At 38.8% G+C, this 26,605-nt stretch overlaps 2 protein-coding genes and 1 long non-coding RNA gene across 5 annotated transcripts; all 3 read right to left on the minus strand.

Annotated features, from left to right (window-relative positions):
• Positions 1–1,146: 1,146 nt before the first annotated feature.
• Positions 1,147–10,178, minus strand: LOC122089382 (U-box domain-containing protein 44-like). 3 transcript variants are annotated; one of them, XM_042659065.1, is made up of 5 exons: positions 9,444–10,172; positions 9,032–9,156; positions 4,894–5,641; positions 4,499–4,799; positions 1,147–2,826 (listed from the first exon to the last, which is right to left on the minus strand). In XM_042659065.1, exons 3-5 carry the CDS (start codon positions 5,611–5,613, stop codon positions 1,373–1,375), a joined length of 2,475 nt encoding a protein of 824 aa, XP_042514999.1. In that variant the 5' UTR covers positions 5,614–5,641; positions 9,032–9,156; positions 9,444–10,172; the 3' UTR covers positions 1,147–1,372. The 3 variants fall into 3 exon arrangements, with proteins under 3 accessions (XP_042514999.1, XP_042515000.1, XP_042514998.1); XM_042659066.1 differs by lacking the exon at positions 9,032–9,156 and having other exon boundaries at positions 4,499–4,796; positions 9,444–10,178; XM_042659064.1 differs by lacking the exon at positions 9,032–9,156 and having other exon boundaries at positions 9,444–10,157.
• A 2,863-nt stretch (positions 10,179–13,041) lies between these two features.
• LOC122089332 (aspartate--tRNA ligase 2, cytoplasmic-like) lies at positions 13,042–24,588 on the minus strand. Its single transcript, XM_042658975.1, has 11 exons — positions 24,365–24,588; positions 23,542–24,099; positions 23,354–23,464; positions 22,771–22,884; positions 18,079–18,369; positions 17,652–17,762; positions 17,494–17,547; positions 16,552–16,631; positions 16,330–16,445; positions 14,976–15,090; positions 13,042–13,277 (listed from the first exon to the last, which is right to left on the minus strand). The coding sequence occupies exons 2-11, from the start codon at positions 24,073–24,075 to the stop codon at positions 13,151–13,153; spliced, it is 1,653 nt and encodes a 550-aa protein (XP_042514909.1). The 5' UTR covers positions 24,076–24,099; positions 24,365–24,588; the 3' UTR covers positions 13,042–13,150.
• LOC122089334 lies at positions 21,108–21,565 on the minus strand. The gene is made up of 2 exons (XR_006143303.1): positions 21,313–21,565; positions 21,108–21,235 (listed from the first exon to the last, which is right to left on the minus strand). It is a non-coding gene; the product is annotated as an uncharacterized LOC122089334 (long non-coding RNA).
• Positions 24,589–26,605: the final 2,017 nt, after the last annotated feature.

A 26,605-nucleotide genomic window follows, 5' to 3' on the forward strand; every position in this document is an offset into this window, starting at 1 on the left:
CAAAATTTAGAACCCTTCTAGGCCCAGATGCACCAGAAGCCCTTTCTAAGTGTACGAGGCTAAAAACATTGCTCTCGACCCTTTTTGAGCCATTAGCTTAGGTCCCATCTTTTATGAATTGTCCACCTTATTAGAGTCTAATTCTTATGCTTTCAATGAATCAAAGTTGCCACAATCTTAACAAAGTTGAATTATCATCCAGTTTTCAGAAGTGTAGGAAGCCTATCTACTGGTGGCTATGAAACTTGTTTGCCCTTATAAATCTGATCAGATCAGAGTATTACCGGCCATTTTGACCTGATTAGTATGGCTTAGGTTGGGCTGAAACTTAAAATGTAAGCAGGTGGCAATAGGTCATACCTGTTTTCAAAATTTATGCCCCATTTGACCTGCCATGTGGTGGATAGGCCAAAATCCTTGATGGCTGAGAAGCTTGTCTTGATGACCTGGTACCTACTTGACTGGGTTTTCAGATTGCAGATTTGTACTTTCTTTTTTTTTTTAGATCTTTCCCCCCTTTACTCCTGTGGCATTAATGCTGATACAATTGGAAAAACTCTAGATAGTTAGCATGATAATTTATTGGTTTGGTCCGGTTTGCTAGTTTCTAGGACAAGTGCAAGTCAACCAGCCATTCTAGTTTTGTAATAGCATTAAAATGGATGCTTAAGAACATAGACAATCTCATCTATGATTTGCAGTAATCCCTGTTTTGATATTGGTATCTACTAGATTCTCCAATAGTATTAATACAGATAGAATCTATCAATGCCAGGGAACCAATTTAGATCCAACAGCAATTTCAAAACTTACAATTGTATTTCAGTCAGAACTTGCTAAACGTAGAAGGATATCAATATGACAGTCTACTTACTGATTAGAGCGGCCTGTCTAGTAACTCAAGCACCCATAGAAGCAAAAGAATTGGGGTTTTGCAGCAATACAATCATGGAGGATTTACCCAGGAATAGTCTGGTTTAGAGGGAGGCCACCAAACATTCTTTTATACTGTCAAGATGTCATGTGAACGCTCCCCAGAAATATTAATGTTTAGAACATCAAAGACTGGTGATTCAAATGTGTATAGTATGAATAGTTCCTGAAAAAGTTGAAATTGTTGTGAAAACTCGAACAAAGTAGTAAGGATTAGCAGAAAGAGAATGACGCTTTCACCACCATCTCCATCTTTTATCTCAAATCAGATCACTTTCATGTACACTTTCGGGTAACTTCTTAATTATTACACATGAGATCTAGTAATGTCTACATCTAGTCATGAACCAACAGATGGGGAAAACAACTAGTAGGAAAATAGAAACAATCATGAAATAATTTCATCTCAACAAAAATTATACACCTTAATGTGAACTGCTTAGAAGTAGCTTGATTGCACCTGCAAGATCTCAAGATGCGCCAAAATCTTAGCAATTATGGATTTTAAGCTTGGAGGTCCCTTTTGTGCAAGCTCAATGAGCAACACTTGAGCAGGTTCCCCATACTGTACTCTATGAGCCTCAATTCGAAAAGTCCTTTCCAATATCCAAAGTGCTTTCTCTTGGGTTTTTACATTCCCTAATTCAAGAACTCTCATGATGGCACGAACACCTGATGCTTTGGCAATAGCCTTACTTCCATTTTCCCAGATCTCATCTTGAATGATAGTTGAAAGTGCACTAAGGACAGTTTCATCTGCTTCTCTGTCTTCACCTTCCAAAATTTGGATCAGTGGTGAGAGAGCACCCGCCTTAAGAAGACAAAACGTGCTTTTGATAAAACAGTAGCCATCATGAACTTCACAAAATGCATCTACAGAGGGAGGTATACAAAGCCATTTTGATGCTCTGGATTTGCTTAAATAAAGAGTATTCTGTGAAAGCTGAGCTAATGAAGTTGCGGCTCTACATTTGGCAGTAGGTGACCCCGTCGAGAGCAACTTCACAAGGCAGGGGATCACACCATGTTCTGCAGCTAGTTGTTGAAGTTTCTTATCTGAAGGGACTGTAAACCAAATCAATATAGCTGCACTGCTCTCAACTAACCACCTTCTTGTGGGTGTTGAAGTTGGCAAGCATACATCCAGAAATGATAGCAAAATGGGAAGCAAATGTGTCCTTTTGAGAATTTCCATCGCCTTTTTGTTGCCAACAGGGATACTACTCAATAAACCAAGAGCAGCAGCTTTTTCCTCCTCAGACACTGATTCTGATATAATATTTACTATAACATTTAGATGGATCTCTTCAAGTTGTTCAGACAACTCTCTTGGAGAATCTTTATAGAGATTGTATAGTAAATTCAAAGCAACTGTTCTGCTTTGTGTGTTTCCATCAGTTAAGAATGGTAGGATAAGCTGAAATGCACCATATTCGTTCATCTTGGATCTGATCTTTGATGCATTGGAATGGCTGGCAATATTGTTGAGTGCTCTTAAGAGGTGACACTGAATTACCGGGCTGAACAAGCGTAGAAGTGAAAGAATCTGTAGTGCTATGTCTTGGTTTACAAGAATATATTCGGACTGAGCAATACTAGCAAGAATGGCTGAAGCAGGTTCTCGAAGGGTCATTAACACAGAAGTGACTGAGAAAAGGAGCTGGAGTAGAGCCATTACAATGCCTGAATTAATCAAACGCTGAGCATTTTCAGTCAAACTGGAGAGATTATGCAAGGCACCTAAAGCAGACAGCTTGGCTTCAAGTTTTCCAAAACTGAACATTTTGACAAGGGGTTCAATTGCTCCTTCTTCACCAAGAGCAGCTCTACTCTGCTCCGTGAGCTCCATTCTTGAAAGTGCTGTTGCCATAAGAATCTTACTCATATCAGAACCTGAAAATGAATGGTAGAGTTTAATCAAACAAATGAATAATTTTTTCAATACTTAGATGATTAGGTAGCGAGAGGATTTCATATGCAATTCTGATAATTAACAGCCATGTAAAGGAAACACACAAATTACTGTACTGGAACCTCACAGTACTGAACTGAGTAAAATGAGGATACAGTGCCATATATACGCTTCAATTCCCTATAGCTCAACACCCAACAGGCGATGAAAGGGTCACATCCAGCGTCATAGCTTCATTGCCTGGCGAGCCATCTCAAACTGCTCCCTACCCAAGATTTCCTTATCCATCGGCATGTCCATGTCCCCCCCCCCCCCCCCCCCCCGGTTGCTGTCTCTGCTGGAATGGCATCGAAGACATAGATCACCTATTCTTCTCTTGCCCCTTCTCCTCCATTTGGAAAAAAATCCTCCTTTCTTGCTGGCCCACCCGTAGAAGAATCCTCCCTTTCTCCAGAGAATGGATATAGATGACTTTTGGAGGGCCCTCTATTTGCAACACGATTGGGAAGTTAGTGTTTGGAGCCGCAATCTCTCATATTTGGATGGAGCGTAATCTTCGTAGATGGACTTCCAATTCCCGATCCTATGATAAGATTTGGAAAGCCATCTACTTTGATATTAGCACCAAAGTCGGTTGCCTTCGCCATCGTCCTGTTAGAGACTCTGCTAGGAATAGACATATCGTGGCCTTTTGGGGGCTCCCCCACAGCATCATCCCTCCCCCCCCCCCAAAACTTGATGTAGCCCCCCTTTTTTGAGCTTAGGCTCCTTGAGGCCATTGTGTTTTGCCTCCCTTGTGGTTTTGCTCCTTGTGCCCCCCTCCTCTTTCCTCCCTTGTATATTCTTTTCTTTGGTAATGAATTATTTATTCACCTAAAAGAAAAACAGGCGATGAAAGGAGGAACATGATTTTTATCAATTTCAAAAGGCTCCATGCCTTCAAAATGCCCTTAAAAACAGGAGACTTGTAGGGTTTTTAGCCATGAACCCAAGAGAAGTAAATTGTACGTTTATGGAGTCAAAGTCTCCACTACAGTGCTAACATTAGGGCTTGAACACGTAGCTAAACCAGCTGCCATGTATTATTGAAGCCTCAATGTTGCAAGTTTAACACAAGGTCAAAAGTTGCATTCATAGTTCTAAGAAGGAAGAGACAAATACCAGGTGCAACATAAAAATATCAGATTGCAGAGACAGTGAGACACTCAAGGCAAAGTGCTCTTTGTTATTCACGTTCATTAAGCTAAAATATTTTATAAAATATTCATCCTACTCTAAGCTAGAAGTCATCTTGTATAAATTGTGAAATCTATAACTTTTAAAGTTACAAATCTGCCCCTTTCTCCATCTCATCTTTAATTACTGTGAACCTAAAAGTTAACAGAACATGGTAAAAAGATGAATATGCTGAAGAGGATTATCAAGGATTTTGCCAGCTGTAAGGCACAATAATGTCACTAACAAATATTTAACTATATAAGTAGTTGCATCTTAAGTAGACACAGAAACACAGCACTAAATCCATTTGTTAGAATCATATCAAAGTAGTGCACCTTTTGCACATTCCAGAATGTGGTCACAATGATATTATAAATACAAAAAGTTAAACCGGAACCAAGAAGATGCAAGAGCAGAAAGAAAGCTCATAAGTACCTTGTCTTAAATATTCTACAAGAGGCTTGAAGTAACCTGCCTCTGCCATAAGAAGCACATTCTGATCGTTGCTTGACAAAGCATTCAACAATTTCCCTGCATCCTGTGACGCATGCGGGTCGTAACTATTGTGCACAGAAACCAGCATAAGGATACAACCCTGTATTCTGCCGAGCCTTCGGCGGACTGCTGGGACCTCAGAGAGAGCCAGCAAGAGCCCAACAACTTCCCTACGCTCTTCAACATCCCGAGTCAAAGAGCGCACCAACGTCGACAAGGAACTGATGTCCACCATTTTCTCCTTTACGTAAAGTAGCGGTCTTAGATGCTAATAAATTAGTAAATGAATCACGAAATTAAGAAAAATTATTAAGTAAAATTTTACTTCTATCTACCTTGTTTTCATCATTCTCCACTAGAAGGCTCTTCAATATTGACAGTATGGTCAACCGAACATTCTGCTTACCAGAAGCCAATCGATTCAACAGAATTGGAATAATACCTTCACCATTTACCCACTCACTCTGAGTAATCTTATCACTAATCAGTGATCTTAGTCCAGAAAGTGCAAGCCTGAATTCTTTGTCATTTCCATACTTGAGCTGCAATGCAATATTGTCAATATCAGGAACAACAATTGCCCTCTCCTCCCCTTTCACTTCCAAGTCATTGACAGACTCCAACTCATGCTCAACACTTGCATTGAACTTCACATTCATCATTTCTTTATGTAAAGCTCCATACTTTTCTTTAATCTCAACTGATACATCAAGGCTTTCCAAGATAACAACACCTAGACATCTACCAAGGTCATGAGTAATGTCTTCAATCTGTTTAGCTGATTTTCTTGAATGGGAAGACTTGATAACAGTCCTAGTACGTGTAAGCTCATTCTCTAGTGACTCAACTGCCTTTCGGATGGGCAGTGTGTCCATGATTGTGCTATTATCCCTTAAATCGTCAAGAATAGAAGACAATTTTTCTTCAAAAACAGAGAATTCGGTGAAAATCTCTGGTTCAGTTTCAGAATCCTTGGCAAGTGAAGCAACCTCATCGGATGAATGCAGTGACTCCAAAAGGAATTCAGCAAAGGTTCTTGAATTAATTTGATCCATCTCTGATCTAGATGTCTATCCTAAGCCTCTGGAAATAATCAAAACTGATGTATTAGTACAAAAGATAGTCAAAAGGCAAGCTTTTTTCTTGGCAGGGGGCGGGTGAGAACCACAGATAATTTTTCATGTTTTTGCATATACCAAAGAGCTAGCAAAGATTCACACTGTTGCACACCAACCCTGAAACTTCTGCTGGCATGGCAGAAAGCAAACTTAGGGGCCGTTTGATTTTGTTTCTATTGTATCTGTGTCTATAAAAAGTAGAAATGGTTTTTTCCATTTCTATGCTAAGAAACGATTTTTGGAATTGTAGAAAGGTGTTTGATTTTTCTGTTTCCCAAAACGTTTTCAACAGTGTAGTCGGATTCAAGACACGAGTGAAGACACGACGTTGCAGGCATACAACTCACGAACGAAGGCACGACGTTGGAGTTGCAGGTATGCCTTGTGGAGATTAGCTTGAGAAGGATGAAGGCAGTCTGAAATTATAAGCTTCGCACAACCAAGCTGGAGTCGCCGCATCTGGATAGCGAGAAGTTTCAACAATGGTTTGGGGTTGGAGCAGGTTGAGTGAAGTATCGAGTTTTTCATAATTTTTGTCCCTCCCACTTGTTTCTAGAAACAGAAAAATAAGTCTGGCATGTTCCTCCATTCTTGTTTCTAGACACAGAAATAGGCATAAATTTCTATTTCTATTTCGAAAAACAAGTGAAACAAAACAGAAAAATCAAATGGTTTTTGAGGTATTTCTCCGTTTCTGAGCATAGAAAAACGGAAAAACACGCTTTTTGAAACAAAATCAATCGGGCCCTTAGCTTACCAGATAAAAGTAACTACGCTGAAAGCCATTACTTTCTATCCCTTTTTTCCCAAAAGAAGGTTCTATCCTAGTTATATTGTCTTCTGTGGTAAGTGAATTTATTGAATGAATTTCTACTCATTTTGTTGATTCAACCATTGTATATACTTCAATCCTTGTACTATCACAACCTGAAAACAAAGGAAAGTGATATTTATAATATGATGACAATGCCATGACTGATTATATTTGAACTGTACTGGATTGATGCTTTTATTGATATTTGTCAGTTGACCATTGCTTAATATTCAATTAAGTAAAGGAAGACAATTACAACCAAGAATCGTACAAGACATTTTGACTACATATTATTTTATTGAAGCACTGTCCTTGGCCAATTCAGATGCAAATACGTACTAACCAGTACAGATGTAAATGGAAAAGGAAACCCAAGGCATACCAAAGAACTAGGTTAGATTTGCAAAATCCAAGCACAACCTGAAACCCAAACATCAGTGGGCAACCCAAGCTAAGGATCTAATCAACCCAATCCACAGGGACCACAGCCTAGAACAAACCCCCACCAAATTATAAATTAATCCTAATTTGGTTAATATTCGAATTTGGGTAACAATGAGTTGCACTTACAGTTGTCCATCTTGTAATGGATTGGGAAACCCAAGGCATACCAAAGAACTAGGTTACATTTGCAAAAAACAAGCACTACCTGAAACCCAAGCTAAGGTTTTCAGTAAGCTCAACACAATCTACACGGACCACAGCCTAAAACAAACCCCCACCGAATTATAAATTAATCCTCATTTGGTTAATATTCTGAATTGGGTAACAATGAGGTAACACTTACAGTTGTGCATCTTGTACTCGCTATATAATCGTACCCAGTCATCTTCTATTCACCTAATTATCCAAGCCAGAGAATCTATAGGAGGCTCCATCGCAACCTAGTGGTTGCAGGTTCAAGTCGGAAAACAGCCTATCTGTGAAGTGGGGGTAAGGTTGCGTACATTATGGCCCTGCAGTGGCAGGAGCCTCGTGCACTGGGTACGCCCTTTTTTTATATAACATATAGGAGGCTATAAGGGCTAATGTATCATGATCTAACAATAGCCATGGTGGTGGAAACAAAAATAAGCTAAGAACTTACCAGCATTATCATTAGACATCCATGGAGAAGTCGCAAGAATCAATTAAAAAAAATCAAAGCCTAAACTTCACTAAGATGGTAAGATTATAGCAGATACAACCATCTTTGTAATTTCTACTTGAGATCATATTTGTTATGAGAAAAGATTTAATAGTATCTCGTTGATGTTATGTTTGTCATGAGATCCGTTTCAGTGGCAGCAACCTTACAATAAAATCAGCCAGAATAAACCTGGAACTGCAGTAAAGACTCCTAAAATTGTTCTCTACTAGGAATAGAACAGCCCTAACTCTTGCGAGATGAAATTATGTGATTTTCCACGAAGAATTTGTTTTACCTTGCCCAATCATTTACATTAAGTCACTACCAAACACCTCGAACTCTTAGATATTCAAGAAAGGCAAAAGCTAAACAATATCAAAGAGTCCTAGATGGAACAAAATGAAATGGCCTTGCCTCCTTATCAAATAGAAAGACAACGCTGAGTTGTTGCTGTTGTAAAAGCAAATAAAACTGCAATGGCAATTGGATAGAGAGTAAATGCATAGGCATGTTACGCACATTGAGGTTAGGTTTTTCGTCGTAGTATTAATCCCTTTCTGCATTCATTCTTCTATCTTCACATGCTTAGCTTTATGCTTTTCTACTTGAGTATGAAGTCTCATTCCTCAATGAAAGGGATTTGATAGGATTAATAGTGATCTTAAGACAACCTAAATGCAAACATATATATACACACATACACACATACAAGGTCTCAAAATCTTCCACTAAAGAGAATCGATAGTGAATCTTGGTTACAAGGTCATGCCAACATATTACAAAAGCCCCCATTGAATTACATCCCAAATAATTTCAGATACTTGTTAAGCCATTTACTGTATCAACCAATACATGTGAACATGCCAATTTATTTTCAGAGCCTGGTTAGTTCATATTCCAAATCTTGTTCAACTAATTGGAAGCACTTTGATGTACTGACCAATACGAGTGATTTCAAATCAAAACTAACGGTATCAACTGCTAACTAAGCTTTATTGAAGTAGGTTAATGGAAATTGGAGCAAAGGAAATTTTCCCTAAATGGCTACGACATCCTAGATGGGTCCATTTAATCTTAACGAAAACATTCAGATGCAGGAACACACACAGCTCAAGTTGCATTTTTATCATACACAGAACCTCCTATATAAGGCAAAGCTAAAAGTCATTAATATGTTAATATAAGAAATCTGAGTCCCATACATAATGCTGATTGATTTTTTTCTTTTTTTTCTATTAAGGATGGCCAAACTCCAGACCTTTGGCCCAAGTGCCCAACTAATCCCCCGACGCACATGTACGCCCCCACACATGTGAGTCAGATCAGTGTCGGCTTCCATGAGAACCATAGAAATTGTGGGGCTGCCCCATATATGATGCTGAAGAAAATTTATAATCAACACTAAGAGGTACCTTAAGTATCCAGATGTAAGTGTTGGAGCATCCTTCCCAAATGAACTGGTTCTATTTCACAAGAACTCTAGCTTTCTCAGAGAACTCTATAGCTTACTCAAAGCCAGCAGCATACCGCCTACTCTCTACATCATATAGAAACCCTTTTGAAAAAAGATCCAAGAGAACCGCCTTTTAAGTCTTATCACGCAAGATAAGTACAAAGATGTACTATATCAGGAAGATATATTTATACTAAAGATTTAAGAGTTTCAAGAGTCAATTTTGGTAAGATTTCATAAGCTGCACCCGTAGAGATTAGTAACTGAAATAAACCAACAAAAGCAATCTTTTTAAGTCTATCGATTTCACTGAACCTGAATTAGGAGTAAATGCTTATTAAAAAAATTGAATATAAAAGGTTAACCCTTACCATCTCAAGAATTGTTCATCATGACCACAGAAGACCAGAACAAACTCCTAACTGAAACTCCAGAGCCTCTCCCAAGTCAAGCCTCAATTCTCAAGAGAACCAACTCAGCCCATGAACTCATATGGGTCCCCAATCTACACGTCTTATCAATCAAGAGTACAATCCTTAACCAAAACCCCAGTCTCCCTCCAGAAACCCAGGAACAAATTAAGCCAAGAGATAAAGAGCAATGGAGAAAAAGTGGTTTTCTCTTTGATTATTGTTCTTCTTTCCCTCCTCTTACGTTTTTCTGCTGCTTTTGTATAGTGGGTTTGTATCTGTGACCTTCAAAGATTGATGGTTTTTGTTTCTTCTGTCTGCACAAAAATGGCGTTTTGCTGTTGTAAGGTTATGAAGGATGACATATTCTTCATCAATTCTTTGCTGTATCAATCTTCCTTGCCCCATAGCATTGGATTTTTTATCTTCCACTTGAAAACTACTGTCTCTCGATCGCTCGATCGATGTCATTCACCCTCACCAAGACTGCAAAAAAAAATATCAATCTAGAGTCTCTAGACCGTGAGCCACAAAAGCTACGTATGGTAAAATAAAAGGAAGTGGATCTGAAATTTTCAAATTTATTAGAAGAAAAATAATTACGTAACCATTATCCCACTTGGCTAAATCCTTTTTTTGATAAATAAAAAAGGATGTTTTATGGTAGTGATCATAGCCCCTAAGATCGGTCAACCACTTCAATCTTTCTTTCTCATTCAAGCTTCCTCCGCTGGCCAACCTTCATTAATGCCCCTATTCTTTCTTCGTTCAGAGTTAATACTTCTTTTTACTTCTCCGCCTCACAGTCTAGAGCTTGCTTGCCCTGGTATGAGTTGAGAGGATTAGACTGACGAGATTTGGAACCCTAGTATAGGGGCATTTCTACCATTATTAGGAAGTCGAAGAGGAACTAAAACAGCCACTCTCAAAGGAATGCCCCCTAAACTCAAATGCCACTCCTCCCTCGGGTTCAAATGAATGAGACCTTGTAAGCCCCATACATGCCCCCCATTCTTTCTTAGTTCAAAGCTAATACTTCTTTACTTCTCCGCCTCACAGTCTATAGCCTACCTTCCCTAGTATGAGTTGAGAGGATCAGACTGATGAGGTTTGGAACCCTAGCTTAGGGGCATTTCTACCATTATTAGGAAGTCGAAGAGGAACTAAGACATCCACTCTCAAAGGAACACCCCCTAACTCAAATGCCACTCCTCTCTCTCAGGTTCAAAGGAATGAGACCTTCTAAGCCCCATACCTGCCACCCGTGCTATACTTGCTATACCCAAACCATACCGAAGCAATACCCAGGCCATACCCGAACTCACCTCCCGTGCCTAGACAAAAAGGTTTTTTGGAAAGCTCGCACGACAAAAGAAAGAGCTTTACAAGCGGAATTGCCCTTCTTCACCGATATTGCTGGACCGGTAGCTAAACCCATTGATAGCTACTTAGATGGGTCACAAGCTCAGCTCAGTGTGCTTATATGGATTACCTTTCTTCTGTGCATCGCTTGAAGGCCAATCTGTCTATATCAAGAGGAAGGGTCTTTCAACTTCAAACTTCTGAACATAATTCACTTCTTCTATTTTTGAGATTTCAGATATTATGAGATGCCTGCCAAAAAGCCACAGGACCAATGGGTAATAGTGGGCATGCTAAGACTCGAACCCACAATCAGCCGACTCGAGCGGTGATGGGTTGAGGGCATTTTCACCACTAGGCTACCAACCCCATTGGTCCCACTTGGCTAAATCACCAACTCTAAATCATTATATCTTTGATTATTAAATTTCACTCCAAGTCAAGTTTTGAAAAGTAAAATAAAAATTATACATAAAATACATCATTCCAAAAGTGTTTTTTTCAGATTTAAAAATTTGTATTTCCCTTTCCTTTAATCTCTCATGCAATCAAATGTAGCCGGAAGAAAATATTAACATGGAAAATGATTTACAGGTGCAGGACCTCCTCTGGGCATGAGGGATTCCATACTACAGAAGCAGCATGTCCATCCCCTACCTTATTAACAGTCACCTAGGTAAGCACTGTTGGGTCCAACTTGCCGACAATCCTCTACCTTTCTTACAAGTCAATTTTCAGCTCAATACGAATATTTATAATGTGGATTATATTATGGTTCAAAATTATAAAAAATTAAAAGAATATCATAAATCTCTATCATAAGATAACGAGGGTTAGTGGTCCTTTTATATTGAAAAAGTGTTTCCTATTTTTCTGTGGGGCTAAAGGGGGCCACGAAGAAATATCAATAAGGATGTCATTTTCCATGGAGTTATCCAAAGAGGGGCCGCAGTCGCCCAAAGAAACCATTTTCCTTTTCATATTTTTCTACAACTTTAATGACCCATTTTCCTTTTCATATTTTTCTACAACTTTAATGACATTTTTTACCCATTTCTCTGATATTTTGACCAATAAGGAGTAGTCCCTCATAACACATCAATTGCTTGCCAAGGGGCAAGTTGTAAAGTTGCAAACAATCACTAAAGTTGCAGACGGTCAGCCCCTTTTTCATTTTCATTTTCGCTTCCACTCTCATTAAAAGGAACTTGGAATGCGTTGTTGCGTAATTGATTCCACTGCACTAGCTTACTGGTGCCTTGGATCATGCACCATTTTTTCTGGTCCAAATGGCTTTGGAATAGTTGAAAGGGCAAGCAACACAAGTTTCATTAAAGTGTAATCTAGGCAATTTAAAGTTACAGGGGAGGGAGGGAGGTGACAATCTGTTCTATCGGGGAGGGGGGGGGGGGGGGGGGGGTGTGTGGCTTAGAAAATAAGTATCCCATTGGGAATTTCGGTAAATATAGATAAATCTTTGGAAATTAGCAAAAAAAATATTCCAATGAAAAAAGGCATACAAACTGGCCCTAGACTGAAGTATAGAGTCTTGAATTATAAGAAAAATGTTTCTTTCTTATCTTTACCTCAAAGCCTTTCCATCATGCCCAACATTTTTCTAGGACATGGAATGATGATTTCAAATTTTGATTGTTAAAAAGATTTAGCAAATAGATATGAATGTTTTTTTTAGTTCTGGCTTAATGACCAACAATATGCATCCCAAAATGAGCATGCAAAATGATCAGTGTCAAAGGATGCAATTTTATTATATTGTCACAACTGCAGTTCACCAAAATTGGTAGATCATTGCTGGTTTATATGCTTTGATCTCCACAATATCATAATCTCAAAAGGACCTTCATGGAACATTTGCTGCTGTTGGGGAAATAATTAAGCCAGATGAAATTACGGATTTAAGATAAATTTCTGAAGGGCTGCAGAAGAATAAAAAATATTCCTCTCTATAATAGTCCAGGAGTGATGGTCCTGAGAAAAAACCCTGAAATTTTCTTAAGGTATAGATGCAAAATTATCACATTTTGTATATTCCACTCTAATAGTCCAAGAGCGATGGTCCTCAAAAAATACCCTAAAGTGTTCTTAAGGTATAGATGCAAAATGAAGATCACATTTGGTGCATGTTGAGCTAGTATGAACTGTAGAATATCCAGAAAATTGAAAGTACAAAGACAACTGGCCACAGAGCAAAATGCAACATCCATCATAATATTGATTAAGTTATGAACCCTATGATAATGTGACAAGGAAAAAGGGAAAATAAATGGACCCAATTAAGATAAATTCTATGGAGCAAGCCTAAGTGGATCACGAGGGAAAAGCGATGTTTTGCGGATATTGTTAAGAGCACAGAAGAGCATCACGACACGCTCCAACCCGACTCCAAATCCTCCATGCGGGGGCGCACCATACCTGTTGAAGACCTTTGTTAGAAATCATGTTAAAAGTACAAGTAAAAGCTTTCTCACATCATTGAATTCGTCAACCTGGAATTTAGGAAACAAGGAATTTCAGTGAAACTAAAGTATACTTGACTGTGTTTGTTTGCAAGGGTATGGGGTGAGATAGCTAGGGGAATGGGTCCCATGTGTAGCGGGGTGGAATAATAGGGAAAGTGAAAACAAAGCTTACTTGACTGTGTTTGACCCCCAATTCGTTTGGTTGGGTGGGGTGGGAATGTGTGTGCATATGTGTACCAGGTGATTCATCTCTTCCCTTTATGGTGATTGCAGATCAATCATTTCTGGTCTTCTTCCATTAATTGAGTTAGCAATCGTTCCCGATGATGAAGTCAGGTTCCATCTCTTCCATCTAGGGTGATTCATCTCTCTTTTGTTTATGGTCTCCAGCAATCGTTTCCTGCTGCTCCTCAACAAACCAAGCGAGGCCACTGAATCTGAACCCTCCATCTCCTGAAATAATCTACATCCCAGAAAGTCCCTGTCTACGCTCAATTTGATGTCCACTTACCCTCTGAAACCTGACGTGCTCTGGAGAGGAGAATCTGTATGACCGTTGCAACTCTCCCAGTGAATTCCACAAAGTCCAACCTTCCCACCCCATCACAACCAAACAACCTAATTTTGGTATTTCCAGGGAAAGTCCGACAACTTTTCTACCCTTTTATTCCCACCCCACTGAAACACTGCAAACAGACTCAAAAAAAAAAAAAGGGGTGAGCCAAGACTCCTTGACAGCCATGAAGGAAAACTTATTATTGTTTTTTTTGTTGTTGTTGTTGTTGTTGTTGTTGTTTGTTGTTGTTGTTGTTGCTCAATGAATTTCAATACTAAAACAAAATACTTGCAAGGAAAATTTATTGAACAGAAATAAGATGCATCATGCTTAAAGCATGCAGTAAAATTTTAGAAAGTACTAAGAATATTCAAGTCTCTTGCTTTACTATTGTTATTATTGCTCGCACTCAATGCTTTATTATTATTATTATTTAGAGAAACCGAGTAATCACATTGGCAACCCCCTTATAAATTACAGATCTGTGGAGCTTGTTTTGCTAAATAAGATGCAGATTTATGCCAATCCAAGGTCGTGGTGCTTTCAGGAATTTAACAAGAAAAGAAAGAGGAATTAAGCCATCAGTTGGGAAATATAAGAGGAAGCAGAACCAAAGCAGATAGTGTCCACAGCAGAAGCAAGAGGAGAGCCTCCAGCAGAATATAACAGATAAATAGGTGATATACATGGTAATTGGTCAGGTTAAACGCATACTAGGTAGGGCCTGAAGTAGGTACTATAGAAGAGTCCTTGGAACTACCTCCTCGGAAAAGGAGTATATAAAAGATTGGATATGCATTTCTGAATTCTCCAAAATGCAACCAAATCATTTAAGACGGTCTAGTCATGATAACGGTGGCAATTGATGGCACCAGCAGAAAACAATGCTGCACAAGCCATCCAATTTTGCTCAAGACTCAATAATAAAACTGTTGTCCATTAAGTTGATCCATTACCATTTCAAAACCAATGATGCTTCTTTTCCTCCAAAAAGAGAAATAAGCATAAGGAAAACTAGTTTATTTTAACTTGTGGACATCATAGAAAATCAATAAATGATTGTTTCATAGCCAAGCATTGCCACAGAAAACATACCGGAATGAATCAATGTACGTTGTTATCGTCTTGATATCAATGCCACATGCCTCTGCACGAGTAGTCAAAAGCTCTGGTATGTGAACACGCTGAGCACCAGAAATGATCTCCTCACCTGAAGGTTCATGACAAGAAAAATCGACCCAAAAAATCAATCAGTGGACATGGAAAAGCAGCAGAGAGCTTTCCATATAATATTAATCCATACTATTATATTATAGGAATGGGGCCGTAATTTTAAGGAAGCTTCCAAACTCATTTAATTGATTTCCCGATATGAGCTTTAAGTCAAAGATTAAATAGTGTAAATGATAAAAATAATTTGAAAATTTTGGAAAAAAACTATCCCTTTTCACTCTATAGATTACCACTTCCCGATCCTCACACACCTCTCCTTTACCCAGGTAAAATGGTTATCAAATCCACACCCCACCCCAAACCCCCGGGAAAAGAAAAGAGGGAAAAAAAAAAAGTTGGGGGAAGCTCGATCCCAAGTCTCCACTATCACCAGCTGGAGACTCCACTATCTTTGCAAACTTTTAAATTTTAATTTTATAATAAGTATAATCTTTGGTGCAATGGTAAGGTTGCCGCCCCGTTGTGACCAAGTGATCATAGGTTCGAGTCAGGAAGCATTCTTTCTATGAAGCGGGGGTAAGGCTGCATACATTATGAGCTTTCCCAGACCCTGCAGTAGCAGCAGGAGCCTCATGCACTAGGTACGCCCTTAGTAAGTATTATTTTTGCAAAGGCTAAGTTGTTAAATCTAAAACCATAGGGCTAAGTCAGTTATTTTCTCTTCCCTTTATTTGGAAGAAATATTTCCCTATGGTTTCTGAAGTTGTGTGGATTCTGTTTGGTGGTTTTGCTGCATTATGGAAACAGATCCTTCCTGTGTTGTTGATCAGTTGTCGAGCAATCTTCTTCACTCCTTTCGGTATTATTTACATCAACAGCCAAGGCAATGGATTTGGGACTGCGTGGGTCACCCCAGTTGTCACAGCAAGAAGGCAATCCAAAGCGGTGGCGAAGGGGAAAAAACCATGGTGACACCAACAAGGCGCCCTTCCAGCAAAGGGCACCTGGACGCCCGAGTGATGCCTTGATAATTATGTGGGTCACAACTCACAAAAAGAAATGCTTTATAAAACCTAAAACGTCATATCTATATAATCTCATTGATGGGGCAAGAAAGCAGCAGGTTCAAAAATGGTCTTTAGGAGACTGGGGTAAAGAAATTTAAAAGAATAAGGGATGAAAGAAGTTCAAAATTTTGAAGGACATTACTACAATCAATATCAGAGATCTAGAACAATAAAATCATTCTCAAACTTCTTGGCGAAATTCTCAATACCTCGAATAAAGACATCAAACGAATTACTGTACGCCGAATTATCATGACATGGCATGGTGTAAAATGGTCGAACAGCCAAAGGATACCGATGAAGAATATAGAACTCAGTGCCATACCTATGTTAATAAGCAAAATAGGGTTAACCATCCATCACTCAACCACAACTTACAGTTAAAAAGAACAATAGGTAGACAGAGATAGAAAGAGAGATGAATCACTTACTTCTCACATACTAACTGGCCCAGTTTTCTTTCGGCCTCTGTGTTTAGATCACCTAGAGGATCCACTTCTACACCAGCCTCCTGCACAAAAAGCAGGACCATATTACTATAATAGAGTAGAAATCACTGGGCAGAAAAAAGGAAAGATAGTTGAGGAATTCAAACCAATACGTAGCACATGAGTGTGGCTGGCTGACAATCCAGCAAAGAGAGTATGAAAAATGAGAGAAAGTTTGGTTTTGAGGAATTGGGACCGTGGTTGATGAAATATGCAAGGGACTAAACAAAGAGTAACCACAAATCTTACCTGTTTTTTAGGTGTTGGGTTTCATCCAAAAAAAAAAGGTGCTGGGTTTGCTTTGAAAAAAAAAATAAAAATCATGAATTGGCAAAAAAAATTAAGTCATTAAAACAAAGCATGACAGAAAAGGTCATATCTACATAATCTCATTGATGGGGCAAGAAAGCAGCAGGTTCAAAAATGGTCTTTAGGGGATTGGGGTAAAGAAATTTAAAAGAATAAGGGATGAAAGAAGTTCAAAATTTTAAAGGATATTACTACAATCAATATCAGAGATCTAGAACAATAAAATCACTCTCAAACTTCTTGGCGAAATTCTCAATACCTCGAATAAAGACATCAAACGAATTACTGTATGCTGAATTATCATGACATGGCATGTTGTAAAATGGTCGAACAGCCAAAGGATACCGATGAAGAATATAGAACTCAGTGCCATACCCATGTTAATAAGCAAAATATTCCCCCCCCCCAAAACATATATATATATATATATATGACAATCCCTGAAAATCTTTAAAAACTTCCCTTTCTTGAATCAGTGAGGTCCATACATTCTAGCAACAACCCTTCAAACCAAAAGGCTCATATTCAGGATGTCAACCTCAATTCATATAATAAAAACAAACCCCATCTCCATACCTTGAGCATCTTAACTCCATCTTCGAAACGAAGACGCAATGTCTTTCTCAAGTACTGTTACATCAAACAATAAATCAGGCACCAGAAGTGTGTAATAAAAAGAAAGGAACATTTCACAAACTAGGTATGAAGCTTCAGATGTTAAAAATGTATAACACCTTTAAAGGTTCAAACGGGTATTGCCTTCCAATAGCCTCAAGCTCCTTTTTGCAGTTCTCATTCAAATTGTCGAACATTGAAACAAATAAGCGGTCCACAATGTCCATTACCTACACAAACAAGTTCAGTTCCTTAATTCCTTAATTATATTTACTTTAAGTCAACAGCCTGAAGAGGACAGTAAGACAAAATTGTAAGTCAACTTTACCAATAGGGGTTAACAAAAATAATTAATTTCAACCAGGTAAGGACCTTTGTTCATAGGATAAACATCCTAAGTGGCACATAATACATCATCACTTGACAGTGTTGTTCCAAGGGCTTTTGAATCCAGGTTTCTGCCCCTAACACAGTTTCTTACCAAAGGTGGATTATGCAAGTATCTTATTCCATATCCATAAATAGAAATCTCAGTTTCAACCTTACCTCAAAATAGTGCTCCTTGATCTCCATCTCAACATCAAGACCTGTAAATTCACACAAGTGTCTATGTGTATAGGAGTCCTCTGCCCTGAAAACAGGACCAATTTCAAAAACACGCCCAAAGTCGCCACAAATTCCCATTTGCTTGTGAAGCTGAGGTGACTGCGCAAGGCAAGCAGGTTGACCTTTGTAGTCCAGCTTAAAAACAGCTGAACCACCTTCACTTGAACCTGCTATTAACTTCGGGGTGTGGATTCCAACAAAACCTTCAGATAACAAAAACTGCCGGAATATCTGCAACATGACGCAACTGCATTCAGCCAATAGGTTTTATTTACGAGACAAAACAAACAGTATATTACATAGAAAATTGAGGGAGCGGGGTTCAGAATGAGACCAAAACAAGGATTCAGTAGTTGAAAAAGACAGTCTCAACAAAGGAAACCCCCCATATAAACACATGCAGCCATGCAAATAAAAGTGAAATTCATGACAGAAATTTGCCCCTTTTGAGACACTTGAAAAAGAACATCATCCTACTAAATTTGGAACCGGATGAAAAATGAATTATGACATCAAGGAGAAGGTACCAACAATTAAACCAGAGAAAAGGTAATTGAAAATTCTCACTTTCAAGTAAAACAACAGAATTCATTGCTATCCTTCAAACCATCAGAAAGGGTCCCTTCAAGGACAATTCAAAATTGTTTATGAGGTATCAACAAGCCAATCCTTCCAAAGAAACACCTTAACAACATGCTAAGAAGGACCCTTGGGCATCAGGAGAATCCAACATGTAAGCTAGATGATCCTAGATTTCCATCCAATATTCTAGGCAGCTAGTTCATCTACTACCAATATATTATTCAAGAAACCATGCTTCACGGTTGGAAACCCCCTTTGTAAATAGGAAATGTTCCTCTCCACCTTAAATAATAAAGCAATTATATTTTCACCCCACCCACACTAAGACCCAGAACATACAAAACACAATTACATAGGGCTCAACAGGTCGGACTCGAGTTGGATCACTCATGAGATAAACCGAATTCGATCAGTAAGGAGATGATCCAATAATCCAATGGATCAAGCGCAAGGTGGTCAAAATTTGAAACCAATACGGATTGGAATATTCAATTCGAACCCATTCCAATCTTATTATGTAATACATTACAATTGGTCTTTTTTCCCTCCAAAAAAACAAAAACAAACAAACAGAAGGAGAATTACTAAAAGGTGTCTCCAAACCAGCAAGGTAAACCCAGATTCGATACATTCACTAATAGGGTCAGAACCTTGTCAGTAAGCCATCATCAAATCAGATTACTACATCCGGATCAAATCCATTTCATTGACAGTCTTGATCACAGACCAATCCATAATAAATCAAGAGGGAGATATGGGGTCCAACTTCTACTCTTTAGCATCATAGACCTCCATAACGGTTTGTAAGAGGCTAGGTCACCTATGACCTACATGTACACCAAGGAACAACAAACCGCCACAGGGAAGGGCAATCCGTAAAGGAAAGAGGTATATTATCCTCTCATAACTCCAAGAAATATATTTTCACAGCCTAACCCCCAAATAGCATACCAAGTCACTCCAGAATTACAAAAATAGTTAACAAGGTCACTCAAAACTTCATGACCAACCAATAATCCACATGCTAAAACTTAAGCAACCTATAATCCATATGTTAAAACTTCATGACCAACCATGGGAGAGGCCAATCATAAAGGAATAATATCTACTCCAACATAAAAGTACACTTTATACCCCCGGGAGCAATAGACAAACATACAAGCAACTGCCACAAAATCTATGAAGCACTGTGGAATTCAACCATCAGTTATCTCTGATGAGGACATCATCCAGGGATTTAGGACATATCAGAGGAAATGCCAACGTAAACAGCAACATATCACTTCATTGTGGCTAGATGTCCCCAGTGGATGCATATTTCTATTTACTGATGTGTATCTTGTTTTATTTTGTTGTATTTTAATTTATTTAGTGTCAAAACTGTTATGTACTAATGCTGTGAGGGAGTTATTAGGGAGTTATTGCTGGATAAGTAGTAATAGGAAGTAGTTATTGCTGGAAAAATAGTTATTTCTGGAGGAAAACTTACAGCCCCTAAAAAGGGGAGGGGGAAAGAAAAGCAGAACCAAACTTAGAGAATAGGGCTATTCCTGATGGCGGAGCTGGGCAGCTCCCAGGAATTTACAATATCAGTTTCTAGGGGAGGGATTACATGTGGAAGAAACCCAAGAAATCTTGGCCTGACATCAAAGGAGATGTAGCCCCATATCTTAACAAATGGTTGTATTTTGAAATGAAAGGCAATGAAGATGATGTTGAACATGTGTGATTTCTCCCCTTCTCTGCAGCATAGTGATCCCCTGCAAACCTTGGAGTGAATCCAAGTTGGTGTGAAACCAAACCCCCTTGCTCTTCCCAAATTCTTCTCTCTTGGGCTACCACCTTCTTCCTCTCACCTATTCCTTTTCTACCAGTCCCCATTTCCCACTTTTACCTTAAATCATAGCCTCATACACAATGGAGATTCATCAATTAACAGGAAGGAGGCACTACGGTCACATTCTTGGAGTTTGGAAGTAACTTAATACTTGATCACAACATTCCAACTCGTGGGACAGCAAAAGAAGGTACTGCCTATCATGTATCCTTTATTAAATTTCCATGGATCCTAGAATGAATTTTCTGATCTTGTATTTTGGGAATTTTTTTTTTTTTTTTGGTCGTTAAATCTCTTTTTCTGCACGTATGCCGTGTGTCTGTGTTACCCAAACCCAAATTCACTTAATCATTAGACTTGTATTAGATTTCCCAAAACTGTCCTGCATAAATCTTGTTAGAGTAAGAATATCAGGTCACACAAAGTGCCACCTCGATGCATTTCCTATACCCTTTCTCACCCTGAAAAAGCAAGTTCGCTTTGTGCTCTTGAACCAATAACCATCTTTCAGCAAACCTAGCCTCCTCCATCCTTCAGAACCAACAAGAAGTAGGAATATTCACTTGTTGAACTCAACTTATTAGTTTTACAAACTGTGTAATTGTATACCTGCATGAAGGTTCATAAATTCACCTATGACCTACCAGCTACATCACAATCTTTGAAGTTTGAGGCAGCCTGAAAAACACACATAAACACTCAGAATACCACACTTTGGCAGGCAAGCCACAAGGTGCTATAAATCCATCATGTACCCTTTAGCATGACAGCATCTTCGATTTCTGTTCATATTTCTATGTGAAGTCACCAGGTCACCCATAAAATCCAACCCACCATGATTGATTGCAGATAATTCCTGGAACCTTGAGGTGCTATTGGGTCCTACAGGTAAGCTGGAGCATTTCTGAATCATACAGTTTGTAGCAAGGTCAACAATGATGTGATCTCAATTCAACAGACAGATCCACAGCAGAAAAAGGATATATTCTTCCTCAAAGCTTGAAGCAAAATAACAATCTGATGCTCCCTCCCTCCCTCCCTATACAGTGACTGAAGACATGCATGGATGGAGAAAAAAAATTGGAGCCCTTCAGAGAAGTACAATTCAACCGCCATGTGTAAGAAGATTTCCAGTTCAATCAACAGATAAAACTTTTCAGTTGACTTAAACCTTACCCCAGGATCTGTCAACCACCAATTGCCAGACCCAGGAAGAAGAAAAAGATGATGAACATGGTATACCATACAATTGCAGATTGAATTTGGGGACTTCTAAAGGCCACAAGAGAATCATGTTTTCTTTGTATAATCAAGAATCCAATGGGACCCATGCTGTAGCACAGTATCATACGACTAATTAGTAGGAACAATCAATTGAATATTAGGATAAACTATCTTTATATTCCAGATTTAGTAATGTTTCCAGACTTTCTTAATATAAGATTATTCATGCAGTACACAGTTACCTCTTTACAAACCCAACATAATCTAGTTTTAAAACTATCCTACTTCATGACCAGTACACAGGTTAATATTGCACCCCCCCCCCCCCATTTCCCAAACTTCATCCTTCGATTCACAACCACTAGTAATAATCGGACTCCTCAGATACTGGGGGTCTGTTTTGATGAAGGCACTGTTCTTCAGAACCTTGTCATTCTTTAGACAACGTATCACAGTGCCACAGACCAGGTGAATTAGCACATTCTTGTGGTTGGGACAGTGGCCACCAGCACTCATCCAAACATGTTCAAGAACAGGAAAAGATCCCACACACTAGCTAGAATGGGAGTGTTTCCCAGTCACACTCAAAAACAGCTCCAACTATACAATAATGAATCATAAATGAATTTACTAGCCTACTAGCAGTGGGAGTAACTTCCTCCAACAAACAAATGCTTCAATAATAAACCATGTAATCTTTGCTTTAAAAAAAATAAAATGCTCTGCTTCATTTGCATATTTTACAATTCCCCATTCATATAGTCTTCATATTTGTTCACCGAAACAAAAAACCCAAGAATCAGGCATCAAAGGTAAATATATATTCACTTTGAATTCAATTTTCATGTCAAAGAAGTTTCAATTATGTGGACAAGAAAGAATACTAACTTGCAAAAGTTCAAAGATAACGGGAAGATCAACAAAAGTATATTTATATATATATATATATATATATGTATATATACTTGGTCTAAAAGACATGCACTTACATTTTCAACCTGACACTGAATACGAAAAATTGCTTGATTGGCAGGTGTACGAAGGTCGAGAACTCTATAGTTTAAGCGTGTGTCCTGATTAACACGAACAAGTTGTTCTCCAGCCTGCACCATTCAATTGAAGATCCCTTAATAAAAGAAAGAAGACCCTGTAACATATGTTGTTCACTGAGACACTAACATACAGCTTGGGGATGTTCGGAAGAATTCCAAATGTTCTTGGTGGTCACAGCAATGGAGTTTTCCACTGCCAGAAACATTGGAAACATTTGCATTGCTTCTGGGAAAAAATCCCAAACATCCACACCGAAAATATCAGGATAATAATAATAAATTTAGGGACAACAGAACTACAGTGCTTGAAAAATCACACTACAGTTTAGCCTAAGGATTGAAGAATACATTACAGCAAGAAAAACTACAAATTATTACATTTGAAATATGCAAAATGCAAGGGTAAGGTATAAAATACATCATATGGTGTGTGCTTATCACAAATGCAATATCAAGCAAGTTATCTGCAAACTACACCAAATGTACTAGACATGGTCACAATATAAATCAAAAAAAGTACCTGTAAAGCTTTCTCTATTTCTGCTTCACTTCGGGCAGCATCCTCAATGTTGATTGGTAGATTTGGGATAGCTTTCCCAACACAATAAATTTTTCTCACTTGAATCTCCACCTGTTAAAAGACAGTCACCTTTCCTGTGTTCTAAAAAGCAAGTGCTAAATACCTTGAACTAAAAGGCGGAAAATTACCTGCTGTGATGCACCTTTAATTGCAATATCGGGCACTGAGACAATTCCTTCAATGTCAACGTAAGATTCTCTGCTCAAGCTTGTCGCAAACTTTACCATTTGTTTACTAGCGACTGCCACGACACACTGCACCGTAAAACCTCTCTCTCTCAACACCAAAAAACCTATTTTTCCAACAGCACGGGTGGTCTGCACTCTCCCACGAATCAACACCTCCTTATCCTTCAAGTCTTCGTTCAGCAATTCAACTGCTGTCCATTTTTTCCCACTCACAGCCTTCGATTGAAGGTCCAGGAGCGGAACTTCTCCGTAATTTCCCGCAAGAGGATCAGATTCAGCAGCGGCAGCAGCAGCTGCCGCTACAGCAGCTGCTTGTTCTTGTTGCCGCTTTAGCTTTTCCTGTTTCATGGCTTCCTTCTTGGCAGCCTTCTTGCTCAAAGTCTTCCCTTCTTCCTCCACAACTATGTTGGTTTCAGTATCATTACTGTCATTCTGAGAAGGGGTCGTAGGTGGATCTACTGATTCTGATGCCATTTTGGTTAGCGCTGAAAGGGTTTTCTGTAAAGACAATTTGGTGTGGATCAGTGCATTCAAGAAGAATGAAATTGAAACACAGAGAAGAGATAGAAGAAGAAGGTGGTTGGGAACCCAGAAAGAACGAACCACAGACTCTATAAAGATGTCGAGATTTGACTCCAAATACAGAATATAATAACAAGCAGAAATCAATCAACAATCTATAGACCCCGGAAGAAACAACAGCATAAAGAGCAAAAAAGAAGACTAGCAGAGACAAACTAAGGCCGAAGAAGCCATCACTAACCTGGGAATGGTGGCCAAAACGAGCTCTGGTGAGTGGTGAGCGCTTTGTGATGGTTCCCACTTCTGATTCACAACCAAACCTTAGAAGAGAGAAGAGAGAAGAGAGAAGAGAGGGCTCGATACGCCAAGAAGTCAAGACGGCAGGAACAAACGCGTAAGAACTAAGAACAATAGGGTCTGAAATTCTGAACCCACAGCAAATGAAAACCAGGGCATCGTAGCATCCTCTACGAGTACTATAGGATCAACCCGGATTTTGGATTCGATTCCGGTCGAGTGGACTCGGACCAGAAAATGTTTTCTAGACGAAATGAACCCAACCATGGAAGATAAAATGGCATCTTTATGGATGCTCTTTTGTGTATCCTCATTGGTCCTCACTCACGTGCAGGAACTGTGCCCTCATTAGGATAAGAAACGGAATCGTTTGAAACCTATGCACTAAAATCCACATTGATCTTGAAAATAGAAAGAATAAACACACTCTAATCGATTCCAAGTGCTCCATACTTTAATGATTTTATGCCATTTTTAAGATTGTTAGATTTTCTATAGATTCTTTACTCAAAAAACAAAAAAAAAAAAATTTCTATAGATTTAAAATGATAATCAAAAGTTGAGGGTTAATGGTTTGGAAAGGGACTTAAAGCTTTTCACAAGAATAATATTTCTTCCATAAGCTTGGGGCATTTTAGCGATTAATTAACTTGTTTGGTGGACTCTGGATTTTTTTTCCCAGTTCAATTTTTCAGAATATATTTTCTTTTATGAAGGGATATGCTGCCCAATTGCGAGGCCTCTACATTGGCATGGGGCCAATGGAAGGAATCCACGGCCATCAAAGGGTGCAATATGGTGGTCATTTCAATATCCCATGTGAGAGGGTACAAAGGACATTCTCGGGCAGCATTCTTATACCCTTTTGTTATTATATGAATAGGAGAATGAAATTTGTGGGCTAGTGTGGTTCCTGAACCCAGATACATGGAGGCATGTAACATGACCACCTCTCTCCCATGAATTGTAAAATAATGTCCATGTTGATACTTCCTTACGCGCTTCCATTAGCTCTCATGTAGGTGCGAGACCGCACTCCCCCACATAAAACACTTCCCCTATATAAATCGAGGGCGAGAGATCATTGCCAAGCTATGTGGCTCCTGCAAATGGCAAGTAAAGTCACGTTGGTGAATCAACAATAGTGGGATTTTTGCATTTTGTGGGGCTAAAACCGTCACCCCAATCCCTTTGTGTCTCGGTGCAGGTGTCATGCAACCTAGTAGTAAATGTTTGCTCATAAATTTATATACAACTAAATCATATTGCAAACAAATTTGCATATATTTCTTTCAAGTGATAACGATACCAAGGGCAAAATTGGAGCATCCCTCCCCTCTCTTTTGTCAAGCTCAATTATGATGCAACTTGGAATCCCAACTCCAAGTGTGGGGGCCTTGGGTTTGATCTCATGACCTCCTCCCCTGGCTGCCGGCTCCACAAGCCGAAGTTACCACCATTAGGTTATCCTAGTGTTCATAAGTTATAAGTTTTCTTTTTTGTTTCTAGGGAGTCGAACTTTGTTGTTGACACCTTAGCCCAGAAGGCTATGTCCAAAGCATGTAGAACAGTTTGGCCATTATCCTCTCCTTGGTTGAAGCCTTGAAGGACCTTTTAACTCTTCTTCTTTGTGCTTCCCACATTTTAATGAATGGCTCCCTTTCTACTAGAAAAAAAAAAAAAAAAAAAAACACCGAAGTTTTTTTTTTTTTTTTTAAACTTCCAAAGGTTGCATTGTCCAATGTCCAACTCACTGAGGTTAAACTTTTATTATAAAATTGTAAATTTAGATATGATACTAACTTGACATCCTTAACATGAGGGCTTCACACTGAACTCCCTGTCCTCTCTAACCATTTGGGTCCTTTGTTGACGAAACCATTCCACACACTGTGATAGATGTGACATGAGACATTCTCGCCCTCCCTCAAACATTGTTGTCTGTCAACATGGGGAACACACTTCCATATCGAATTTCATCAACATATATCTAATCAAACAATAGAATTATGTTTGTGCAACGATGAACCCTTTTGCATAGGTTCAATTCTCATTAATACCATATTTCTAATAGAAAGCTCTTAAATAGTGAACAAACTTGAATTGGCTTATTTGAAAAAAGCCTTGTTCTTTGGAATATCTATCTCATGTTTGGTACTGCATGGTTCCACTCGGCAAGAACTTC

The sequence above is a fragment of the Macadamia integrifolia genome, chromosome 9 (assembly GCF_013358625.1).
Source record: "Macadamia integrifolia cultivar HAES 741 chromosome 9, SCU_Mint_v3, whole genome shotgun sequence".
NCBI lineage: Eukaryota > Viridiplantae > Streptophyta > Magnoliopsida > Proteales > Proteaceae > Macadamia > Macadamia integrifolia.

Coding starts and splice junctions, on each gene's coding strand:
- LOC122089382 (XM_042659065.1), bottom strand. CDS start 5,613: ATGGATCAAATTAATTCAAGAACCTTTGCTGAATTCCTTTTGGAGTCA. Junction 4,800..4,893: donor TGGAGAATGATGAAAACAAG/GTAGATAGAAGT, acceptor CTTTACGTAAAG/GAGAAAATGGTGGACATCAG. Junction 2,827..4,498: donor TGTAGAATATTTAAGACAAG/GTACTTATGAGC, acceptor ATTCATTTTCAG/GTTCTGATATGAGTAAGATT.
- LOC122089332 (XM_042658975.1), bottom strand. CDS start 24,075: ATGGCATCAGAATCAGTAGATCCACCTACGACCCCTTCTCAGAATGAC. Junction 17,763..18,078: donor TCAAGGAGCACTATTTTGAG/GTAAGGTTGAAA, acceptor TTGTTTGTGTAG/GTAATGGACATTGTGGACCG. Junction 15,091..16,329: donor GTTTGATGTCTTTATTCGAG/GTATTGAGAATT, acceptor ATGAACCTTCAG/GTGAGGAGATCATTTCTGGT.